At 36.9% G+C, this 16,608-nt stretch overlaps 1 protein-coding gene across 3 annotated transcripts in view; it reads left to right on the forward strand.

The window, feature by feature from the left end:
- Positions 1-8,660, forward strand: part of CEP120 (centrosomal protein 120) — a 75,090-nt gene extending 66,430 nt beyond the window's left edge. For all 3 annotated transcript variants that reach the window (XM_046667962.1, XM_046667961.1, XM_046667963.1), the window contains 2 exons: positions 2,010-2,155; positions 6,838-8,660. In XM_046667962.1, the coding sequence (XP_046523918.1) occupies positions 2,010-2,155; positions 6,838-7,072 (381 nt within the window). In that variant the 3' untranslated portion in view covers positions 7,073-8,660. The remainder of the gene's footprint in view (positions 1-2,009; positions 2,156-6,837) is intronic.
- The last annotated feature ends 7,948 nt before the right edge of the window (positions 8,661-16,608 follow it).

Genomic DNA, 16,608 nt, shown 5'->3' on the forward strand with positions numbered 1-16,608 from the left:
CAAAAAACCAACTGCATGCGAATTATTGATCTAAATGATGCTCCAAGAGGGTAACGTAAAAGAGACTCTTCAAGACTGAGGCAGGCAAAAATCTTCTTAAACTGAACGTAGAGAGCACTAGCCAAAAAGGTATAGAGAGATAAATTTGGGCTATATTAAAATTAAGTCAAAAACACCATTAAAGCAGTGAAAAGGGAAGACATAAGACTAGTGGAAGATATTTGCAATTTAAATAACTGAAAAAGGACTTATCCACTATGTATAAAGAGCAAACATATCAATAAGGCAAGAGAGATAGCCAAGTAAGACAAAGTGCCAAACGGTCGTACAAGAACTTTACAAAAGAAGATATCCAAATGCCATTAAAAATATTAAAACATGTTCAACTTCAGTCTTTGAAAAAAATGCAAAATAAGATCAGAATGAGATATCACTACATAATCTATCAGAATAGTTTAAATGAAAAAAAAATGGCATTACCAAATGTTGACAAGAATATAGAACAATGGGGGGCTGGCCCGGTGGCAGTTAAGTTTGTGTGCTCCACTTTCACAGGCCGGGGTTTGCCAGTTCAGATTCTGGGTGCAGACCTATGCACCACTTATCAAGCCATACTGAGGCAAGCATCCCACATATAAAATAGAGGAAGATAGGGCACAGATGTTAGCTCAGGGCCAATCTTCCTCAGGAACACCGGAATGTGCACATAAAAGTAAAAATTAGTACTACTTTGAAGACTGCTTGACAATATTTACTAATACTGAAACTCTTATATCTTATGACCCAGCAGTTTGAACCCTAGGAATATAACCAAGAGAAATGCATACAAATATGTGCCAAAAGGCATGTACAATAATGTTCACATCAGCTTTATAATACAAAGCTGAAAACTAACCCAAATGTTCCTCAGCAGTGGAATGACTAAGTTGTATACTCATCTTATGGAATGTTATATAGTAATGTGCATCAAGTACACACAATAAAAATGAATCTGAAAAACAATGTTGAGTGAAAGAAGCCAACATAAAGTAATATATACTGTACAATTCCATTTATATAAAATTTAAAGCAGTCAACCTATTTGTGGTGTTAGAAATTAGTGTAGTAGTTATCTTTGGGAAAGGATGAGTGGGTAGTGACTGGGAAGAAACACAGAGGGACTTCTTGAGTTCTGATAATCTTCTGTTTCTTGATCTGGATAGTGGTTGTGTGAATGGTTCACTTTGTGAAATTTTGTCAAAATGTACACTTATGATTTGGCAGTTTTCTGTTATTATTCAATAAAGGTTTATTTTTTTAAAAAGCAGATAACACATAGCCTATTGATCCAGCTCTCCCATTTTTGGATTCTGTCCTGTAGGAAGAAAAGCACCTCTCCCTAAAGAAATATGTAAAAAGATTTGTGAACTAACTATGTTAGATGGTAGGGTGTTTTATCGCAGCATTGTGTGTAGTACCAAAAGTGTACATTATTGAGAGTGTTGTTGAATAAATCACGGAGTATCCATTCTGTGTAATGTTACACATTTATTTTAAAGAAATTTTATATGTACATAAATTTTTGTATGAGCCTGGAGAAAAGAGTGGAAAGGCATATTATTACCTGAGCTGGGAGTAGAATTAGTAGCCAGTGCAGCCAGTTACTGAGTTTTTCTTGATACACCTTTGTTAACCATTTCTTAGATGCTGCTCTTTCTGCTGGTCCTTGTGGCAACTCATTGTGTTGACAGTAGACTCTTTCTTGCCTTCAACTTCTGTTATATTATGATATTCAGCTAACTGCAGCCACTGATTGGACCATAAATGATTATGGCTTATAGCAAGAAGAGAAGTAATGGAAAGAGTTTTAAAGAGAACCTGGGCGTTTCTGGATAATATGTGACTCATAGAATTGGCAGTACATGGCTTTATCATGGGTACTGTCAAAAAGGATTATAATCACAAGCCAAAGTCATATGAAATATATTTATTCCTAATATTAGTGATCTGGCTTATTTCTTTCTTTCAAGCGAGAGCAAGAAAGTCAAATGGCTCGTCTCAAAAAACAGCAAGAAGAATTGGAACAGATGAGACTACGTTACCTGGCTGCTGAGGAAAAAGATACAGTAAAAACAGAGCGACAAGAATTGTTGGATATAAGAAATGAATTGAACAGGTATAATAACCAGAAAATTACATTTCTTTTTTCATACAAAAACAAAAGTTCTAACAGGACAACCTTTTAGTTGGTCATTGGTCTGGGAAAAGGACAATGTCAGGTCTTTCAAGAATAAACTAGATCATATATAAAGTGTAGCTGACTTATAAAGTAGAAAGTCTATGCCAAAGGCTATTACAGTCAGATTTTTTGCTTTGAATGCAGCTGTAGCAAATCTATGTAGCTTTTTTGCTTCCGTTGATAGCATACTTGAAATTTTATTTTTGTGTGACTATTTCAGGATTATTGCTACTATTTCAAGGTAATTGGTTATACTGAATATTTAATTACATAAAATATAAGAAATTTCAAGTTTAGTTGTATTTTAATTTACTGAGCCCTTACTATGTCAGGAGCTATTTTAAATGCCTCACATGCCTATCTCATTTTTTTTTTAAATCTTCAAGCAACTTTTTAAGGAAGATATTATCCCCATTTTAGAAATGAAGAAACCAAGAATTAAAGAAAATTTAAGTACCTGTTTCAAGGTCACACAGCTAGTAAATCATGGAGCCAGAGTTCAAATCTGATTCCAGAGCCCATATTTTTAACTACTGTGCTACACTGGACGTCTCTGTAGTGTCACATTCATCTTAGTTACAATTTCAACAGTATTTCATGTTAGAAAATTCATCATGAGGAAGCAGCATAAGAACAAAGTATAGTCCTTTTGGCGGGGAGTTTGAAGGAAGACGTTTTAACTTAGTTTATCAAGGAACTAGTACTTTTGTTTTAACAAAGCATACTGTCTTAGCTTGGGCTGCCATAACTAAATACCATAGATTGGGTGGCTTAAGCAACAGAAGTGTATTTTCTCACAGTTATGGAGGCTGGAAATTCTAGATCAGTGTGCCAGTGTGGTTGGTTTCTGGTGAGGACTCTCTTGGCTTGTAGACAGCTTGTTTCCCACTGTGTCTTCACGTGGCAGGCAGAGAGCAAGCTCTCTGAGAGCCCTTCTAATAAGGGCACCAATCTCATCATGAGGTCCCCACCCTTAAGATCTCATGGAAACCCAGTCACCTCCCAAAAGCCCTGTCTCCAAATACCATCACAATGGGGGTTAGGGCTGCAGCATATGAATTTGGGGGGGGACACAATTTAGTCCATAGCACATACATTTGACAGTATATCCCATGACATCTCCATGTATGAGCTGGGAATATTCAGTTACTATATTAGGTGGGTTCAGAGCTGAATTAAATCACTGCATTTAGAATATTAATGGATAAATATCAGTTAGAAAAGGTCAAGGTCTATAGTTCTATGCTACAGAGCTCAATTCATGCTATTCTCTTTTTATTCAGCAAATATTTATTTGATGTCTATGTTGTAGACTTGGAAGATATTACAAATTAATTAATTATAATATGATCCTTGCCTTCCCAAATTTTGCTGTCAATATGTAGCACTTTTTTGGTTTCGGTGTAGCAAATATATATTTAGCCTCTACTGTTTGCTAAGCACTGTTTTGGTGGCTTAAATAAAGATAACCATTTGCCTATCAAATTTGTAGATCATACAAAATTGAATCTTATCATTAATATCTTAATAAATTAGGAATCAGATGGAACTGAAACCAACAAGATTAAATATATTCGAGACAAAGCTGAGTCCTCTGTATAAATTATAAGAAAAATCTGTGAAGTGATGGGCAAGACATAATAAAATAGTTCATGTGAGGAAACCTAGGAGGATTTAAGTGGCCAGTAATAACAGTGTGCCTTGGCTGCCAAAGAGCCAGTGCAGTTAGGGATCGTCATAGAAGTAGTGGTCAGTACTCAGCACTGGTAAAATCACTTCTGGGGTGTTCTTACCAATGTGCAAAACACTTGAAGGGAAATCAGCTACCCTAGAGAGTTTCCAATGGAATGTGACCAAAAGTGGTTTGGAGAGTGAGGGATATTGAACTCGAAGAGAACCTGCAGGCAAACTATTAGATAGCTATCTTCAAATATCCGGAGGGCTGCCATATTAAACAGAAGCATGTAGGTTATCCTCTTGAACAGAATCAGAAATTTACTGGAAAGTATAAGGATGCATACTGAGTTCAATATAAGAAGGAACTTTCTAACAAAGCAGTTCTACAAAGCAGTAGGTTCCTGGTGACAGGAAGTGTGTTAGTGGAGTCCAGATATAGTGGTTGTCAGGGAAGTAAAGTTTCCTTTGATAACTTTTTAGGCTTCGTCAGCTACAAGATTCTAAAATCCTCTTGTGGTTATAGTTGATGATTTGCATTTTAGTAAAGATTTGGTAGGAATCATCTATCAGTTGTGTAAAAATTCTGTTTGTCTTTCATGTATAAATAGAAGAATAAGGAAAATGGTTGAACTCTCTGGTACATACTTTGGTGTTGTGTGTCATTAATTTACCTAGAGAACCTCTTCCTCCAAGAGAGCTATAAGAATTAGGGTAGGGGAAACAACTGTTTGGAAGTCTTTCTTTACCCATCCACATGAATTGATCAAATTGGTACCAGTATCCCATTAACCACTTGATTTCCACTCCGGTCTCAAAGCACAGTGCCCTCACTATTTAGGCTTGTTTTGTTAGAACAGATGGAGATATTTGGTGTCCTTTTTGGACTGTATACTTTAGTTTCCTGTTCTTTTGTGGGGAATCTTAGGAGTCAATTTGAGTTTCAGAGGGTTGTCTGTACAAACAAAACTGTATCCTACGAACAGTCCTGCTCCTTTATGGGGTCCTCCTTGTCTGTCAGAGCAGGGCTATCTCCTTACTGGCTTTTCTTCCCTCTCCCTCACTCCATATGTAAATTCAGAAGTGGATTTGATTCTCATTGGCTTCCTTACTCTAAAGACCATCTAGAAGCAGGGGCTTAGACTCAACTGCCTTATCTTATTTATAAAGACCAAATTTAGGAGTAGTTGCAAATTTAAGCATTTTTGTACCCAGTTACATAGAGGAGTATAAAGTTCTCTCTTAGTTTAAATTGTAAATTAAATTACAGGCATGTGCCACATAATGAAGGACCACATATATGATGATGGTCACAGAAGATTAGTACCATACAGCCTGAATGTGTAGTAGGCTATAGCATTTAGGTTGGTGTAAGTACTGTAGGGGAGCGAGAAATTTTCCTCTACCTTCTGGATTCTTCCGGCTGGTCTGAGAATTAAATTGACATGAGACAGATTAACAGGAGAAAAACAAACAAAAGTTCAATAACGTCTATACATGGGAAAAACCCAGGAAAATTGAGTAACTTGACACAGTGGCCCAGGCCTTTACCTTAAACACCATCCTCAGGTAAAGACAAAAGAAGATGTTGGGGTGGGGAGAATCAGGGACTCTGAGGGAAAGTTAGGCAATTCACAGGTAGTGAAAAGGAGCAAAAGTTTAAAAAACAAGTATTTGGCCACACGGAAACAGAAGAACACAGAAAGGAGCCTAACAAGAAGGCTTTTCTAGGTTCCTCCCCGTCTACCACCTAGTTCATGTTATGCTAAGTTGGTAGCTTGCTTCCTGAGACAGGTGTTTTAGTCTGATTTCTTTTAGGCAGTTAAGGGGGAGATGACAAGAAAAACTGAGTCTTTTATTTTTTAAAAATAATCAGCCTAAAGTAATCCTCATGTTAAAGAGACAGCATTTTGGGGTGTCAAGTTTTGTTCCCCTTCAGTACACTCTATGATGTTTGCACAACGACAAAATAACCTAATGACACATTTCTCAGAACATATCCCCATCATTATGTGACGCATGACTGTAAATTAAAACATCCTTCTTGTTCAGTCTTAGCGCTGCTATCACTTAGTAAGTATACTCTCCATTTTCAAGGCAGTGAGATTAATGATATTCTATTGCAAACGCCCAAATCCCAGGCTAGCACCTGCTCTCCTTTCTTCATCTCCTAGATGAGATCGGCACCAACATTACTTGAAGATATCCATACAGTCTTAAAATGTACGTGCCCTTCTAACCAGGCATTCACGTGTATAGAATTTCACCTTCTGTGATTAGTTAGTCATATAAACTCCATAATAGTAGGGACTTTTCTCCCTGATTTCACTGCAGTATCCCCACAGCCCAGCACTGTGTGGTACAACTAAATATTTGTTGAATGAACTTAGAAAGAATTTTTATGTTCAAAACAACAATAATAACAAAAATTTAATAACAGCCTAAAGATCAACAATAAAGGACGATCAAATAATGACACAGCCAAATAGTGGGAGGCTATGAAGCTATTTATTTAATGATGTAGGAAAACTTTCATGATATGAATGTGAAAAAAATAGTACATTGCATATGGTATCATTAATTTTTTAGAAAAATAGGTACTTAAAATATATATGCATACTTTCCATTGAAAAGAAATACAGAAAAGTGTTACTCTGATTTATTGTCTCTGAATAAGTTTACAATACTTTTGTTTTTTTACACATTTCCAAAATTTCTAGTTTTCATGTATTTTATAATTAGAAAAACAAATATTATTTTTAAAACTGTCTTTTGTAAGTTTGCTAACTCTGACTAGCCAAGTGGAGGACTGGTTTTTGTTCCTTCCTGAAAATATTACTAAAACATATTTCACCATTAAATCATTTTGTTTTTAAATGGTGGTGTTAGGAAAACCAAAACAGTATTTGTTGCCTGCTAGAGTGGTTTTGTTCTTGATTTCTCAGGTTAAGGCAACAAGAACAAAAACAGTACCAGGATTCCAGAGAGATTGCAAGTGGAAAAATGGACAGCCTACATGGCAATGCGCTGGAAGAAGGTTTGGATGACTATTTGACTCGACTAATAGAAGAAAGGGACACTTTGATGAGGACGGGTGTGTATAATCACGAGGATCGAATAATAAGTGAACTCGACCGACAGATCAGAGAGGTTTTGGCAAAGAACAGTGCCAGCAATTAATAACATTTGGAAAATCTTTACAGAGACTCCAGGTCTAAATTTTAATTTCGTTGTAAAACCCTCAAAAGAAGGGAAAATGGATGTTTTAAAATGCAGTTTTCAATTTTTTATGAGCAGAATTTTGTATGTTATTGTATAGTATTTATTTGATTTTACTTACTTTATGCTACCTCTTCCATGCTGGTTTTATTTGTAATTGCATTTTATATACTCATTTTAAATGACTTTTCAGTGGTTCTCATAATTTCAGGGCTACCTTTCAAAACAGCTTTTCCCTCAGTTTGTTCTAGGAGCAGTGACTACAGTAATTTCCAGTTGTAGAACCTTTCATGTTGAGCCAAAAGAGTATATGTTGCACTTTAAAAATGCTGTGCCCTCTTCATTTGAATATACATATCTTAAAATTTGAGACCTATTGTAAATGTAACCAGTTTTATTTATCTTATCTTAGATGACCTGTCTTTAACTTGTAATACTTGCAAGTGGCAAGTTTGAAAACAGAAAGCGGGATCAATGCAGAGAAGCCATATGATACATTGAATGACAAACTAGTCATTTATTTAAAGTTAATACAAGATTAAACTTTTTTCAAGAGCTATTGAAGTTTTGAATTTTTAGTATACCCTTAACTTTTAAGAATATGAAGTAATAACTTAATAAGGTCATCTTTGTCAGCCTCTTGCTCAAAATTACATTGTTTTCTTTTGCTCAAAATAGAGATTTCTTTTCATTTTCCAGTAATGGTAATACTAGTTGTTAACTCGAACTCTCTGTAATATAACATGGAAACAGACACACAAAGTCTTCAGCTGGAAAAGCTGGTTTTTACTCCTCTAATTTTAATATGAGATTAAGTCCTTGGATTTATGTAGTGCCATGTCTGTATAAACTTTGAAGAATTCCTTTACATCGTATTCTTCAGAGCCAACGTTTGCCCTTCCATCGCCTTTTACTGCACCCTGAAAAGGTTTATTAGCAAATTCACAGATTAGGTGAGTCTTAAAATATATGTAGTTTAAAACTTCTGATTCCCAAATATAATAAATTTAGGTATCTACTTTAGGAAGTGTGTACTATTTACTGATAACTTCCATAAAAGCAGAATAGGCTATTGGTAACATTAATTTTCTGTTGTTTTCCAAAGAGGTCTATTTCTTTGTTTGGGAAATTAAAGTCCCTTCACACATTATATGATTTTCTTTCCTTATTAACAAAGTATTAATCTTCTAAAGACAACCAAGCAATAAATAACAAATTACTGAATGAGAGAATAATGAATATGTGAATCATAGCAGGAATTTGAAATATTAATTATGGTTAGACATTTTCTCGCATTGATTTTCGTGCCACATGAATGAAACAGAAGTATTCTTTTCGTTTCAGAAGGTCTGGGGTAAACGATGGTGACTGTGCCTTCAATTGCATTGTGTGCTGCGTGTGACTGCTTTTAAACACTAGAGGGGGCCTTAGATTTAAAGAAACAAAAAGGACTTTTCTAAAATGGATGTGTGGTTTATTTCGCCTTCTGTAAAGCAATCTTTTGGCTATGGGATTTAACAAATAAAATCATAATTGTTTGTATCTTTGACTTCCTAAGCAGTCTGTTACTTTTGTTTCTAAATTGAGTGGGCAAGTAAGTGCTTGGCACTTCCTGTTTCAAGTCACTTTGTATTTTTGGTTTTTAAGTGCTTACATTGCATATACTTTTATATGTCTTAAGATTTGGAGAGTCTGAAATTTTAACACCTTTTCGTAGTCCTTCAGCAACAGCTGTTTAATTTGCGAGTGGCATTTAACATACTTAGACTGATTACTAAATTATTGTCAGTGCCGAGGAGTCAAGTGTGACCACAGTAGAGGAATGAATGAGCAAGTGAGTGGGTGGGTGGGTGAGTGAATGTTTCCTCATTACTACATATAATATTTTAATATTAATGTGAAATAAAATTTACCTTTAAAATGTTTGTGATTCCTTTTCATGGAGAAAGTCTGGTCTCCACATCTAAGGCTGGCACATCCTGCATGGGAGGGGTGCGTCATGTCTGCCAGGTATACATCATACCATATCTGTATAAACTTGAAGAGTTCCTTTTCAGGGGTATCCCAGTGATTTCTTTCTAGACCTGGATTCCTGCTGCTTCCAGCACATGTGTGAATTTGAGTATGATTTAAGGACATATCGGGGCCACTGCACAACTTCAGAGTAGAACAGTAGAGTATAACGAGATGACTCTCTCATCCACTTACTGCTCTGTCTGGATACTGCCCAGCCTGAATCTGAGTTCTCAGATTGCCCCAGTACATGTTGCTTGTCCTCAGCCACCTCAGAATGGACTGACCTGATTTTTGCAGTCTGGAGAAGGGCCCTCTGGTAGCTATGTATGGACTAAAAATTTGGCCTCTCATTACCATTGTGTCCAGCTTGACTGGACACCTAACTTGATTTTTTGTTTGATTGATGTAATTCACATAGCATAAAATTCACCATTTTAAAGTATACGATTCAGTGGGTTTTAGTATATTCATATGGTTGTGCAACCATCACTATTATCTAATTCTGGAACATTTTCATCATCCCCTAAAGAAACCCCATACTTATCAGCAATCACTGTCTTTTCTCTCCTCCCCTCAGCTCCTGGCAACCACTAATCTACTTTCTGTCTCTGTGGATTTGCCTATTCTGGACATTTCATGTAAATGGAATCCCAAGTTTGATATTTAAAATTGGAAATATTAGAGGGGGCTGGCCCGGTAGTGCAACGGTTAAGTTTGCATGTTCCGCTTCAGCAGCCAGTTTGGATCTCAGGTGTGGACCTAGCACTGCTTGTCAAGCCACGCTGTGGTAGGCGTCCCACATATAAAAAGTAGAGAAAGATGGACATGGATATTAGCTCACGGCCAATTTTCCTCAGCAAAAAGAGGACGACTGGCAGCAGATGTTAGCTCAGAGCTAATCTTCCTCAAAAAAAGAAAAAAGTTGGAAATATTGGAAAACCTATTTTTCTATAACGAGTTTCTGTGGTATACAACGTTTTATCAGATGTTGAATTAAATGATACAGCGATTCAGAAGGTCAACATAAGGATATAACATCCATCAGCCAGTTAAGAATATAGCTCAACTGTTTTATTGTCCATTACCTGTTAAAGCAGTGACCAAAAATAATAGTGAAAGGTAGATAACATTCTGCTGTAACATCTCTGAGCAGTCCTCTGGTGCTGGACATGTATTATTGATACAACACGTGTGTCCTGCCATTGGTTGTCTTATCAAAATTGCACGCTTTTCCACGTTGTATAGAGTTTGGGGATAACGAGAGGTATAGTTACCCAGAACATGGGTCTTTGAGGACAGAGGTCAGGTCTATTTTACTTTCTGCTATATTCCAAGACTAAAATAGTGCCTGCCACAAGAAGGCACTCAATATTTGCTGCCTTCGAAATGAAGAAAAGATTGTGTATGGTCTGCCAGTCAAAATAGACATAAAAAATTACTGATGACTGAGCTGCTGGGGAAGTAGGCTCTCCTGGCCTCACTGCCCGGGACCTTTTGAAGTTGAGAGGTTGTGTTTGTTGTATTGTTTTGCTTTTAAAAAGTTTGTTTCAAATGCATGTAAGACAGAAAGTAGAATAGAGGTTACCAGCGGCAGGGGGAGTGGGAGTGGGGAGTTAACGGTTGAATGGGGAGTTACAAACGGAGTTTCTGTTTGCGATGATGAAAGAGTTCTGGATTATGGACAGTGGAAATGGTTGCACAGCATTGTGAATATGTTTAATGCCACTGAATTGTACACTTAAAAATGGTCAAAATTTTATGTCATCTATATTTTACCACAATTAAAAAAAAAATATTTGCTTCAAACTCTGCCTCATGTCTTCCTACCCAGTGTTTTCATGCTGAAAGTTTTCTGCACATGAGCTACCTATCAAGCCATTCTTGAAGACACTATCTTCTCATTCCTTGATTGTAGGAATGGATTAGATATGTCATTATATGTTTGTAGCACCTTTGTTAATAAAATTTGAAATTAGTGAAAATTAACGGCTGCTTTTTTCATCCTGACTTCTAAAGGTAAACTGGAGGATTCTTGAAACTTGGAATTGTAATAACTTCATGTTTTATAAAATTAAGGTCTTCTTATCCCTTAGGAAAAGAATAATGACAACAAAATCAAAACATAAAAACACTGGTTGTTTAATTTAGGAGGTAGTCCAGACTGTGAACACAAATTAGATAATTTTTCACAACAGATTACGTCTCCTAAATTAGGCTTAGTATCTTTTTGTTGGTGGTAGCCTTATTGTTAGTTGGTGGTCTTATTAACTGATAGAGTGATTTGTGTGGGAGTGCTGGATAAAGTCTGGTTGAATAATTTTTAATATGTTATGACCTGAAAATATAAATGCATCTCTCTTTGTTTTTTGGCAACTGTAGCATAGGTCTTGGAGCCCAGACTTTTCAACATGCACTTTTTCTGCCACCTGCGCTGGAGCACAATCATTCTGCTTCTTCCTATCTGATGGGCCCTCTGCTTCCATGACTCGGGAGACAAAGATGTAACTCATCTATCTTAGTGTAAATGGGGAAATACAGGCAGAATTGTTTAAGCACCTAAATTTTTCACCGAAACCAAAAAAACTAGAGTGCTCAATGATTTTGTTATATAACCTCTATTTGGCATCAAATTAGAAGACACTATTGTTAGGAATGTAACTGTAGAAAGGCTGCTATATGCTTAAATCTCATTTTATTTGCTTCTCTGGGGGTTGTCTTTGTGTTTTCATTAGAAATGTTTTTACAGATGTAGGCTCTTCACATGTAAAGTTGCTGAAGTGGAGACTCAGAAGTTTAGCTTTCAAATTGAAGGGGGCTGGAAATCTGTTTAGAAAGATTAATTTATAGGTAAATAATTTACTGACTCTGCTACGTTAATGTACAATAATCCCTGGAGGCTTCTAAAGATGTAGTCATTATATTCTTAAGGTTTCTAAGAATGTTAAACCCGTCACTCGTAATAGGAGAGAACTAAAATAGGGTCCATTTATAATTTCTTCTTGGAAACATTTCATCCACAAATTCATAGACAAATATTTTTTCTCTTCCAAATAACTTATCTAATAATTGGGCAGCACAGCCCTTTTCTTGATTAACATGTTCACTAGTCAAAAGCATGCAGATACATTGGATGAGTGCTGAATTTCCCTCACTATTTTAGATTAAAACTTGGCAAGAGCAAAGAAAATATTACTGCAAAATCCCACTTTGACATTATTGTACATTTTAGTGAATGCCAACTCAGTGGTGAGAGAGTTTATGCCTAGTAGGTTTGAAATATATTACTCAGTTCTTTCGCAGACTCTCATATTGGTGAATAGATTGAATAGGAAGAAAAACATTAAAGAACTGGTTTCATTTCTACAACTTCTTTCTATAATGTGAAAAATTGAGAAAGATTTGCATCTTGAAATTTTCATGTTTTCTTGAGAGAAATTCTGAATTTCAAACTACGCTATTATTGCATTACTTGACTTCAGATTGTGTGCAAAATGTGATGCCCTGAAGGTGGTATGTCAAATCAAGAATTTGAGGCATTAATAGTCGGCACATAGCTTTAGTCAACCTGTTTAGATTGGATGAGATAGTATAGCAGACTGGGGTCCTCACCTGATTGTTGCCTCGAGGAAGGAAATTTTAATTCCTCAGTTAGCTTCATTGTTGGCAGATGAGATCAATGGTCTTGTCTTGGTTTCTGATGGAAGTTTATTTAGGTAACTAATTGAAATTTGTGAAATTTGCAAAAAGAAAATAGAGGTACCAACTAGGAAATAGTGTTATAAAAAGCCCTCAGGAGTACTTTAGCCCACCGACTTTTTTCACCAGTAAAAGTTGTATTTGCCAGCCCATATTTGACCTACCATCTCTTTCCCTGTTATCAATCCACACTTCTTTCTCTCTTACCTCCCTGTGAATGTGTAAGTGTTTACCAGGAACAAGTGACTCCCCAAATTTATCTTTCAAAGATTCTTTAGAAAACCCTCAAAAAAGATGAAAAAAAGGAAGGAAGGAAGAGAGGGAGGGGAGGTAGGGAAAGGAAGGAAAGAAAGGAAGAAAAAGAAAAAGTGAGGAGGAGGAGAAAGAGTGGAAAGGAGCTCACACCCCAATTTTCCTTTAGTCTACCTTTTCTTTTCCTTTCCAAGGTCTGTAAAGTTGTCAGGTGGTTTCGCTGGTTCTGCTATTATCACCTCTTGTATTATCATTTGAACCTCAGTGCCATTGTCCAATCTATCTGAACATATCTATGAATCCAGCAGTATACATACACAGGAGGAGAAATTGTCAACCTAATATGTTCTGGCATGAATCCAACTTGAAAATTTGCTGCATATGTACAGGAGTCATTTTAATGCTACCTTCAGTGTGTGTACATATTGAGCAATTCCAAGTGGCATACCCTCTACCAAATAAAAAAGAATAATCTGTCCATTCCACCGAGATCAAATAAAGTAAGGAATTCATTTCATTATATATATATAAACTTTATGGAAGTACTTTGTTTAGTGTAAAATTCTATATAGTTGTAACTAAAGTATTAACATTGTTCTTCCTATTATGATATCTTGGAGAGAGATTATATCCTTCCTGGTTATTAGTGAATTGTGTAGGTGACAGTGGGCTTCTAATCCCTTCATATAATCAACAGCAAAGAATGAACAAAATAGCATTTCTGCATTTTCCTTCTCTTCATCCTTTATCTACTCATTATTCTACCTTTCCTATGATAGCTTCAGTTGCTATAATGCAGAGTAAATAAAAAAGTTTCCAATCCCAGCATTATTAATGAAAGTTCTAATAATGCATTTTAATTATTTTATGTCAAAATAGACTTTTTCTCAGGTTTAGTAAGAGTATTTGGATAGTAAATTTGATACTGAAAGTGGTATCAAACCAGAGGAACAATCTATGTCATAAACTACATGAGATTAGCCATGAGTCACACTGAAGCTTCAGAGGTAAGCATATGAGGACAATGAAAAAAAAAAAAATCTGTTTATAAGCCTGTGCTCCAGAAACTTCGCTAGCAAAAGGGCGTGGTAGACAAACTCAGTCTAAGATGGATTTAAAATCCATAGGGTTCAAAGCGTTCTATAGAATGTCACAATAGCCAGTTTTGAGTACAAGTGATAGTAGTGGTCAAGTGAGAAAAAGCATTTATCAAAATCCAACATCTATTCCTGATAAACACTCCTAGCAAACTAAGAATAGAAAGGAACTTCCTCAACCTGGTGAAGGACATCTACAAAAACCCTGCAGCTAACATACTTATTGGTAAAACAGTGGGTGCTTTCCCTAGAGATCAAGAACAAAATAATATCTGCTCTCACTATCTCTATTCAATATTGTGTGGGAGGTCGATAGCCATTGAAATAAGACAGAAAAAAACAAGATAGTGGAGTAAGAGATACAAGCCTTTGTCCCCCAACGAAAAACAAGTAGATAGCTATCCATGAATGAAAATAGCCCTGGGAGTACTCAAGAGTACAATTAAGAACCTACAGCAACACGGGGGAGCAAAAAATGGAGAGTAACCACAAAGAAAGGATCTTCAGAGAGACTGGCATAGCTGAGGCATCTAGGGACAGCTAGGAAGGAAAAAGGGCAGAGGCTATCAGTATCAGCCATGCAGTGAATGCCACCCTGGCAGTCTTTGTCACTGAGGACCTCAACAACCCCCATGACAGCCACAGACTACACCATAGTGCTTGTTGGTATGGATCCCAGTGGTCTGCTCCACAGAGAACACCAGCAGCTTTCTCCACAGAGACAGCCCAGACTGGGACATGTGTGGGCTTTGGGGAGAGAGGTGGCAGCCCTGGCCTCAGCATGATGTAACAACACCTCTTTCTGGCAGGAGGGAGGTTGTAGCATCTCCTCTCCAAAGGGTCCAGGGCACTGATGGATGTTATCTCATCCATCTCATCTCATCTCTACAAATGCACCTTCTCTCCAGTCCTAAGCTCCATGGTTGCTTGGCATGTACCTGCATCTTAGACAACAGAGCAACCACTGCTGCAAGCTAGCCAATGCCCCAAACACCAGAGCCACTGTTGCTCTGTAAACACATGCTCCAGAGCTGGACTCCATGGCTGCTCCATGGGCACCTGTGCATCAGACACTATTGCCACTGCTGCCATGAGGGCACCTTCAAGCCAGACCTGGAACCAAGAGGGATTACCTCAGCCATGACATCCCCAGTGGGAAAAAAAAGATCAGGAGGTCCCCAGCAGCCTTTACCACCAAAGACCCCAGCAGACCTCACCATAGTTTCAGACAACCACAGCTTTGGCCATTGGAAACCCCAGCAAATCTTTGCTGGCACTCACCTCAGCTGACAGAGCTGCATGGAGACCACATCACTGGGATTTCTCTGTAGCCAGGACCACCACATGTTACTCAGCCATAGCTCTTGCACCCACCCACAGGTGAAGGTCTTTCCTCACCAAAACCAGTCCATTAAGTCCAGAAGAGATGACTACTCCATCAAATGCACAGACATCAACACAAGGCTACAAGAAACATGAAAAGTCAAGAAAAGATGATACCACCAAAGAAACACCATAATTTTCCAGTAACTGAGCCCCTAAAAATAAAGAACTATGAATTGACAGAGAATTCAAAATAATTCTTTTAAGGAAGCCCAGAAAGCTACAAGAGAACACAGGGAGACAACTCAAAATCAGGAAAACAATACATGAACAAAATAATTTCAACAGAAAGATAGAAATTCTAAAAAAGAACCAAACAGATATTCTGGAGCTGATGATTATACTGACTGAAATGAAGAATGCAATACAGAGCACCAACAACAGACTTTATATACAGAAGAGGGAATCTGTGAATTCGAAGACAGATCATTTGAAATTATCTGGTCAGAGGAGAAAACAGAAAAAAAGTGAAGAAAGCCTATGTGAATTATGGGACACCATAAAGTGAAACAATATTCTCATTATGATAGTCCTGGAGGAGAAAGGAGAAAGGGGCAGAAACTTATTTAAAGAAATAGTCAATGAAAACTTCCCAAATCTGGGAGAAGAAATGGACATTCAAATACATGAAGCTCATAGTTCTCCACAAAGATTCAACCCAAAGAGGACATCACCAAAATACATTATGGTTGAACTATCAAAAATCAAAGACAGAGAATTTTGAAAGAAACAAGAGAAAAAAATTAATCTCATATGATGGAACTTCTATAAGGCTATGAGCATGTTTCTTAGCAGAAACCCTACAGGCCAAGATGAAGTAGGATGATATATTCAAAGGGCTAAAAGAAAAAAAAAAAACTGTGAACCAAGAATACTTTATCTGGCAAAGTTATCCTTCAGAAGTGAAGGGGAGATAAAGAATTTCCCAGCCAGACAAAAGCTGAAGGAATTCATTACCACTAAACCTGCCCTACAATAAATGCTAAAGGGAGTTCCTCAAGTTGAAATGAGGGGACACTAATTAGTAACATGAAAGCATAGTAAAGTATAAAA

Source organism: Equus quagga, chromosome 7 (assembly GCF_021613505.1).
Source record: "Equus quagga isolate Etosha38 chromosome 7, UCLA_HA_Equagga_1.0, whole genome shotgun sequence".
Classification (NCBI taxonomy): Eukaryota; Metazoa; Chordata; class Mammalia; order Perissodactyla; family Equidae; genus Equus; species Equus quagga.